General features: G+C 42.8%; 1 protein-coding gene across 1 annotated transcript; it reads left to right on the top strand.

Annotated features, from left to right (window-relative positions):
* Positions 1-1606: 1606 nt before the first annotated feature.
* RPF1 (ribosome production factor 1 homolog) lies at positions 1607-7527 on the top strand. The gene is made up of 9 exons (XM_075287063.1): positions 1607-1866; positions 2860-2916; positions 3336-3416; positions 3744-3839; positions 4291-4444; positions 4603-4685; positions 5598-5779; positions 5861-5987; positions 6919-7527. The coding sequence occupies exons 1-9, from the start codon at positions 1636-1638 to the stop codon at positions 6958-6960; spliced, it is 1053 nt and encodes a 350-aa protein (XP_075143164.1). The 5' UTR covers positions 1607-1635; the 3' UTR covers positions 6961-7527.
* The last annotated feature ends 2063 nt before the right edge of the window (positions 7528-9590 follow it).

The following is a 9590-nucleotide window of genomic DNA, read 5'->3' as shown; positions in this document are numbered from 1 at the left end:
AAACCCATTGGCTGCCGAAAACATGTGATCTCCCATTTATAAGAACGGCCGCCCCCTATTCGCCATTTTTGCGGTCAGACATAGGGAGAAAAACATATCTGCTGAGGGCTAGATAGCGATTAGCTTCAGATAGGCAGGCAAGAAGTAAAGAAGAAAACCAACAGCTCTTCTCAGAGCTATACACTACAGGGACATCAGTCCAGCTTTCCCCGGACGGTGGAAAACAGGGATACACAACAGTTACAAGTTCATATATAGCAGAGAAATAGCTTTAATTTTTGGCTGTCTGCACACAGAATAGCTGGAATACACAGCAGTGACTAGTTCATATAGAGCTGAAAAAAGCCTTGAATTGCGGGGGGGCCTGAAAAATAGCAGCAATCCACAGCAATTACAAGTTCATATAGCTGAAAAAAAGCATTGAATTTTTTTTTTTTTTTGGGGGGGCTGAAAAATAGTAGCAATCCACTGCATTTACAAGTTCATATAGCTGAAAAAAGCCTTTAATTTTGTAGGATGAGATGGCAAAAAATCATTACTTCCAGCGAGTTTTTTCAGTTGTTTTTTTTTCGACGTTCATTGTGTACATTAAATATTCTCTCAGTTTTATTGTACAGGTTGTTACGGACGCGGCGATACCAAATATGCATTGCTTTTTTTTTTAATTTTTAGTGCTTATATATATATATATATAATTCATTTTGTATAGAAAAAAAGGGATTTTTGGGCTTTATAACTTTATTACTTTTTTCATACACTTTTTTTTTTTTAAACTTTTTTACTTTTTCATGTGTCCCTTTAGGACACTTGAATCAGTTGATGCTTTGATGAAAGCACCAAATGATTCTGCACAGTAGCTTGCAGGACACAGGATTCAGTGTCCTGCAAGCTACAGAGGAAGTGAGCTGCATCGCTCACTTCCTCCATCGGTCGGCAGGATCAACCAGGTATGTGGGGGCTCCGGTAGTCTGGGGTCACTGGCCAGACCCCAGACTACCTTTTACTGACATCGGCATACAAACTCCTTGCAGATGTTGTTCCTGGCAGGATTCAAACCCAGGACTCTAGCGCTGCAAGGCTAACCACTGAGCCACCATGTTGCCCCAGGGTGTCTGTCCTTTTTAACTGAAAACATTGGGTTTGCAGAACCTTTTCATCTCGAGATTTCTACCGGATTTGCAACAGAGATCTGATGCAGATGTGAACTTAGCCTTATGGTAGATTTACACAAAACTGATTTTTTTAGTAGACCCAGCAGGTGTATATATATATATATATATATATATATATATATATATATATATATATATATAAGACAAAAATGTTCTCCTTGAGTTCTTCATCTTTGGTTAACTCTTTCCTCTCAGTATATATATATATATATATATATATATATATATATATATATATATATATATATATCTCACAAACTGCCCAAACCCCCTGTGATATGGATGTGTAAGAGGATTGTACTGCTGAGCCACAGGACAGTGACAGAATCCTCCTTCCCCAATAAGAATTCATGGTGGCTCCACACAACAACATTTCTTATTAGGCCTCATCTCCATGACAACACCATAACCCGGAAGCGGAAGTTCCCCGGCCGTTCCGGAAGTGCCGTCTCGCTGGTCCCACATGGCTGCAGGAAAGAAGTCAGAGTCTGGGGAAAGCAAAAAACGAAAGAAGACTAAAAGTAAAACAACGGAGGAGAACGATGTGGCGAGCGGGAGTACCGAGCAGCCCGGGGCCAGCGGCGGGGAGCAGCAGCAGGGGGCGCTCTTCCCTCCTACGTTCTCCGTGTCTGAGATCAAGAACAAGCAGCGCAGACACTTCATGTTCATGAAGCTGAAGATGGAGAAGAGGAAGGTGAGAGGAATCCTGCAGACCAGATCATGTGTGGGGAATGGTGGGGAGTGAGGTCGTAGCCTATATCTACCAATCAGATTACAGCTTTTATTTTCTAATCTGCTCTGGGGATATGAAAGCTGTGCTCTGATTGGTTGTCCACTGACTGTATAGCAGAGTCCAGTGTGTGCTGTGTGTCTGGTTGTACAGGGTGTATTGTGGAGACTGCAGCCCTTTTATATAGGGGATTGTATGAGGACCTCGCCACTTTATGTGAATCCAGTAGGAGGCGCTGCTTTGGCTCTGAGCATGTCCTGTATGTGCTATGGTGGGTTCTGCCTAACACAGCTATCTGTATGCCTGCCTAGGCATGTCATGTAAGCAGCGCGGTCCGTGTCACAGTAAATACGCCTCTCCTAAATGCAAGATGACATATCCTGCAAGATTGATTGACTATTAATTATCCGCCATGTTTGTTTACCAGTCTTCATAGTGGAGAAAAACAACACTGTTTGCCATAGGTCTGTAGAGTACATGAAGTAACCAGCAGCCATGCAAGCTCTATGGATGGTATATGCTAGGACTACATGGTGACATAAGATTACTCTTCTCAGGGGTAGGAAACCTACGACACTCCTGCTGTTGTAAAACTACAACTCCCAGCATGCACACTTTCTCTGCTGTCCTTGGAACTCCCATGGAAGTGAATGGAGCATGCTGGGAGTTGTAGTTTCACTGCAGCAGGAGAGACGAAGGTTGCTGACCCCTGCTATAGACGGTATATGCTAGGTCTACATGCAGACATTAGATCACAGTGGTATTTGATGATCCCTGTTGACAGGGTTGTGTCTGTGTTACACATATATATATAAATCACATAATTGCACTACTGGATGGTGCCTGTTAAAAGTGGATATGGTTGTATTGTTTAGTCTTGCAATTAGAAAAAAAAGAATAGGGCTTGATCATGTTATTTAGTCATTTTGTACTGATATTTATATCCTTTTCTTGCAGGAGAAGCTCGCCCTAAGGAAGAAACGTAAGAAGGAGAGAGAGGCTCTTGGGGATAAGGTATGCAATAAACCTACAGATCATATATGTAGAGGAAGTTTGTAGGTTAAAGGATGATCTTTGTTTTTTTGCAGTAGCTAATTTGTGCTCTTTTTACTCAGAGGAGCGTTGCTTGGCCTGTAAGACCGCTTACGGCTACAGGGGACTCTCTGCAAAGACAAACTGTACCCCCAGTTTGTCATCAATGGCCTCTTACCCAGTTACCCCAGTTCTTTACTCTGTACTGATGAGGAGCAAACACCCCAAAACTGTTGTCTGCAGATGAGTGTCTTGCTAGGCCTACGTCCTAGCCATGACATAGGGTCAGACATTGATTTATAGGATAAACTCTTTCCTAGAGGTGCAGCTTTTGTTTGGCGTATTAACTAGTATGGTGCAAATTGATTTTTATACACTTTTTATTTTTCTTTCTTGTATAGGCTCCGCCAAAGGCTGTCCCCAAAACCATTGAAAATCAGCGAGTCTATGACGAAACCACAGTCGATCCAGCAGATGAGGAGGTAAATGCTTTTATGTTAGATACATCTGAGCATATGATAATACGTTAACTCCTAGTAGCTCCATTCATCTCTGCCGGAGTGCCGAGGACAATGTTTCACTATATCTGGCAGCCCCATACAGTTGTTTGAAGAGGCAGCACGTATGATCATGGAAACCGCTCTCCATTCCTATGAGGGACTCGGGAACCTTGTTCTCATGATCGATGGATGTCTCATCTGTTATACCCCCATCGATCAGACACTTATTCCCTATCCCATGGAGTACAGGATGGGTATTACTTGTGGCACAACCTCCTTAATGCTCTCCCTTGTCTTTTCCTATTCTAGGTGGCTTATGATGAAGCTACAGATGAGTTTGCGCCTTATTTTAACAGACAGACAACACCCAAGATCCTTATCACAACGTCTGATCGGCCTCGTGGTGTAAGAAGGCCCTGATTTCTAAGTTTGCACTGATCTTTACCATATAGAGTGATAATAAGCGTTAATCTGTGTGAAATACTATATTTTTGTTGCATGCAAAGGCACTAAGCAGATTATTCTGTCTCTTCCTACTGTGTTTAAACTCAGATATTTCTGGCAAATCCACACCATAGGCTATTGATACGTTTTATACCTCTTGGAGCCAGAACTGTGCACTGATCGGGGTCCCTCTGACCTGCTGGGCATGTCTGTACCTTTCTGCAGTCACTGCTATGAGCTATGGAAAGAGCTCATGTTCCTCTCTTTACATTGATGTGGGACTTGCATCTATTAGACATTTTTGGCGGCCTCCAGTGACTTGTACTTGTAGTACTGGAATAGTTATGAGAAGATGTTGGTTTTTTTCTTTTAGTTTGCGGTATAACATGAGTTCTTCCCTTTTCTCTTCCAGCGTACGGTACGGTTTACAGAGCAGCTTTCTTCCATCATCCCCAACTCACATGTGTATTATAGGAGGGGTCTTGCGCTGAAAAAGATTATCCCCCAGTGTATAGCAAAAGAGTTCACAGACCTCATTGTCATCAATGAAGACAGGAAGATTGCAAGTATCCTTTTGAGCAATGATCTAGGGACGTGGATATGGTTCCTAATGTTTCAACAAACTTTGCATATATCAGTAGTGCAAGTGCATATAAGAAACTCTGTGATATATCAGAGAAAAATGTGGTTCTTTCCCAGTTATGTCCTTAATGCTGACCCCCAGATGGGCTCATCCTCAGTCATCTGCCTGATGGACCAACAGCTCATTTTAAGATGAGTAACGTGCGTCTGCGCAAGGAAATCAAGGTATGCCTTTCCCTTTGTACTTATATGAATACTGAATGGAACATATTACATAATTTTCTTGCACTTGTGTCTTTTTCCTTAGTGTGGAGACTATTTATTTTACACTCTTATAATGTTCATAGATTACTAGGGCAATGTCCTCCAGCGTCAGTCATATTAGAAATGGCTGAAGCAGTGGCGACCTCTGCTGACCAAATTCTGTAAGCACAGCGTAAGTATTACCTGTGTCTACAAATGCCAGCCTGAGTGTCAGAATCTGTGGTAGTGTCAGTGGTTAGACCCGTACTGACCACCAATTTATCCTCTATTCCAGGGGTAGGGAACCTTCGGCTCTCCAGCTGTTGCGAAACTACAACTCCCAGCATGCATACTTGCTCTGCTGTTCTTGGAACTCCCATGGAAGTGAATGGAGCATGCTGGGAGTTGTAGTTTCACAGCAGCTGGAGAGTCGAAGGTTCCCTACCCCTGGTCTATCCTATGGATAGAGGATAAATATTTTTATGGCATACCATTTCCAAGGGATTTTACTATGTCATAAAGTGGTGGAGTATTGCTAGGTTATACCTTCACTTTATTACTGGTGAGGGTTAGACCACTGGGACCTGAACCCATCTGCAGAATGAAGGGGCACCAGTGCTGATTTATTACTACAGCCCTTTAATAGTCTTACCCCGCACAAGAACACCTGGTTACCTGCTGTGCAGGGAAAGTACTGCACTGGTCCATTCAAGTACATTGGGCTGGTTCAGTACCCTCATGGCAGAGAGAACCACACAATAAGATGATATGCTTTATAAGATTGGAGTGATCCTGTTAAAGAAGTGGCTAATTTTTACCTCCATGTGAAGAATATCCATAGAAACAAAAGGTGCAGGACACAATGGACTCAATTCAGATTCATTCAATTTGCAGAGAAAAGGAAAGGAACCCACAGAGCACCAACCAGAGGTCATCTTAAATAACTTCACCACTCGCCTCGGTCACTCCATCGGCCGCATGTTTGCCTCTCTCTACCCACACGATCCCCACTTTACAGGAAGACAGGTGGCGACATTCCACAACCAGCGAGATTACATCTTCTTCAGATATCACAGGTACGTTGTGTTTGCAGGTTACTTTTGTAGGGTGTAAAGCCTGGAAGTTGGTAAATCTATGATGTCATGTTTCACGTGTAGATACATCTTTAAGAGTGAAAAGAAAGTGGGAATTCAAGAGCTTGGACCGCGGTTTACACTGAAGCTCCGATCTCTTCAGAAAGGAACGTTTGATTCAAAGTATGGAGAATACGAGTGGGTTCATAAGGTAAGATCTGTGAGAGTATGATGTGGTGGGATATTCTGGGACAAGGCCTTGGCTGCCTGTGCACATTTATGGGTGCCCTATGACGGCTCTACTACACAGCAAGATTTCTTTTAACTGTACCATATTAAAGGGATCCTATCATTAAAATCACATTTTTTGTCGATCACACGAAGGAATAGCCTTAAGAAAGGGTATTCTTCTACCTTTAGATGTCTTCTCCGTGCCGCCATTCGGTAGAAATCCCAGTTTTCGTCAGTATGCAAATGAGTTCTCTCGCAGCATTGGGGTGGTCCTCAGTGCTCAAGCAGCACTGGGGGCGTCCCCAATGCTGCGAGAGAACTCTCCAGCACCGCCTCCATCTTCTTCAGGAATGGCCTCTCTGCGGGTCTTCTTCCAGAGCTGGGTTCAAACTTCTAGGCCTGCACTGGGCGACATGCCACAAGAAAATGGCCGTTTACACATCTGTGTAAGCGGCCATTTTCTTGTGGCCTGTGGGCATGCGCAGTTGGCTCTTCCCGAGGCCTAGAAGTTTGAACCCAAGAGCTGACATGTGGCAGGCTCCAGCTGTGTCTTATAGTTGTTTAACCACTTAGATGCCACGGTCCGTTTCGACTGCGGCATCTGAGCCATTAAACATCATCATCGCGATGAAACAGAAATAAAAAATGGCGATGATCTTAAGGAGTTAGTAAAGGTAGTAACAATGACTCATAAGGGGGTGTTCACTCAGAGGTATTTGCAGCTAAGCAAAGCCACGGCCGAAAGCAGAAGCTCTACTTCATATTTCTGCCGAGGTTTACACAGGGCCAGATTTTGGAGAGGAATCTGTGTGGAAAACCACTTCCATATTTCTCTGGCTGTGTGAATATGGCCGAATGTAGTGACACTGCCTGCTTATCTAATCTTTTATTTTGTTCTCTACCTTTTATAGCGACATGAAATGGATTCAAATAGAAGAAAGTTCCACTTATAAGAAGACCTTTCATTCCAGTAAGCTTCAACCACCTGCCCCGGGATTACATCTGTGTAACAGATTCCTCTTGTATAGCGCCCACTAGTGGAACCTGGGGAAAAAAGACTCCAGAAGAGAATATTTTTTTATGTCACTAGTGGAGTGAATGGGATCGTGTGTATAATATTGGATGGTTTTATCTCTGGAACAAAACTATTCTGCTTTACAGGATTCTCAATACTTGACCTGGAAATCTTTGGGGGCTTAAAAACTTGATCCATTAATATTGTTACATCATAAATGGGAAGTCTCTTCAAATCTGTATCTGGACACTCAAGAAGGTTTTTAGTTACTGGATTATAACAGAGCATATTCGAGTGATATATTTTCTTTTTCTACATGGTATTTAGTAGATGTGATACGGCAGACAACTCTGGGACTTGTACACGTTTATAAATCGCCATAGGGGAATCCTGCAAGTCAGACGAGTATGGGCGTAGTTTGGACCATGCCATTCTTTTTGAGATCAGATGTTAAACTCCCTCCCCAAAAAAAACAGCAATTGCATTGAATTACGATTGAATGTTGGAAAGATATCAAATATACAATATGATATTTATAGAAGTGCATTGTCTAATTGGTTTTCTTGCTTAAAAATAGCACCAACCATAATCCAACAGTTTTGTGAATGGGGCTGAGGAGGCAGCTGTTCAAGGAATTCTACCACTAAAGCAACATTTTTTTTCTAATTACGTCGGAATAGCCTTAAGAGAATAGCCTTATTTCTATCTAAATGCTATTCCGACGTGGTAATTAGAAAAAAAAATGTTGCTTTAGTGGTAGAATCCCTTTAAGGCGTTCTAATATTATACAATCCCTTAGTAAATTAGCTCTCGTCCAGGAGGAAGAAAATTCTCTCCTTAGTGGCATGTCTACACTAAGTCAGTGCCCGACTCATTAAAGAACCTTGAAACATGACCAGGGGTTCCTCAGATTACCTCAGGTAAATAGATCATGTGTATGACCAGCTTTAGCAGCCATTGTATTGATGTCATATGGACTTTCCCTTTAAAGCACACCTCCAGTAATAAAACTTTCCATAGATGATTAGTGCAGGTAAGAATCTATGTAATATATTAAGAAATCTGTTTTCTTCTCCCCTTACGCTGCTCTCCTCCTAAGGGCTCGTTCACATCTGCGCCTGTGACGCCGTTCTGCAGGTTTCCGTTTCCTGCACAAAACAGGGGCAGGAGACGGAAACCTGCCTGCATCTTTTCAAACCCATTCATTTGAATGGGATTGAAAAGTGTCCGTCCATGAGAGGCGGTGAGTGTTTTTATGCCCTCCGCAGCAAAACCGGGCTTTTTTTTTTTTAACCGGACACAGTCGGACATGCAGTACTGTGTTCGGTTTAAAAAAAACTGTTTCACCGCGGAGAGCATAAAACGCTCACCGCCGCTCACGGCCGGACTCTGCATGACAGGTTTCCGTCTTCTGCAAACCTGAGAACGGACTGCCGAACGCTGGTGTGAACCCAGTGTCACCTTCAATCTGTTTCTGTATAGAAGCCATCGCTGTACTCAGGGAGCGGGAAAGAAGAGTTTCATCTATGCAATGCAGACTGTGTTGGCTGGAATTACTGGCCTGAACAATACGCCAGGAAAGGGACTCGTAGAATAAGTTACCTATGCCGTTATGAGTCCCTGCCTCACAGCGATATACTGTCCCATGATTATATTACATGACTGTGTGTCGCTGGGAGTCAGTATAGATAATTATACTGCTGGCAATCCCTCTCCCGTCACACTATTCAGGCTGCTAAATCCGACCAACGCACAGACTTTCATAGATAAAACCGTGTGAATGCTGGATTAACCTCCTATTACAGTTTCTTATACTCACTTCTATTATATCCTATAATGAAGTGTTATATAATAGTGGGGTGCACAATTTAAAGGTTAATTCCATATATTATATTACAAGCCACATCAGGGTATAGTCATTCATAGACTGTTTGGAAACAATTGTGACGCTGTCCCCTTCATCTGCATTGAGCGGATTCTTCTATTTACAGAGATTTCTGTAGCAGATCTGCCTCTTATTACACACCCCAAAGGCCGGATATTGAGCACTTCCATATTTTTATACTCACAGCATGTAGTGGTGTCAGGGCTACATTGCAAGTGGTGGGTGAAATATTAGGACTCTATACTAGAGATGAGCGAATAGTACTCATCTCTACTCTATACATTATAGCTAAGACTTGAGTATAATCTATCAGCCCTCCACACTTCTGCTAGGGAATATTCACATCCATTCAGACTTGTTGCACATAGGACTATACATCTGCCTGGCGTTCCTGTAGGATGCATGTGAATTTCAGACAAATGGGATAGTTGCATCATTTTCTACAAATCAGCCAAAGGACTTGGACCAAGTTTCCAAGTTATCACCAGCCCCAGGATAGTCAATATCTCACAGGCACACTGCTCCATTTAGTCTATGGGACTGGCTGAGATCAGCGTTTGGCTACCTCTAGCAATCCCATAAGAGTGGCAGTGTGACATGTTACTCCATTCACAGAGAACACAGGCCCTCCTCCCCCGTAATCATGATTTTGAGGTTCCTAGTGGTTAGTCCACTGTCAAGCA

This window comes from Leptodactylus fuscus, chromosome 9 (genome assembly GCF_031893055.1).
Source record: "Leptodactylus fuscus isolate aLepFus1 chromosome 9, aLepFus1.hap2, whole genome shotgun sequence".
In the NCBI taxonomy this organism is placed as follows: Eukaryota; Metazoa; Chordata; class Amphibia; order Anura; family Leptodactylidae; genus Leptodactylus; species Leptodactylus fuscus.
Note: the sequence above shows the minus strand (reverse complement) of the source record. Positions and strands in the feature narration are given on the sequence as shown.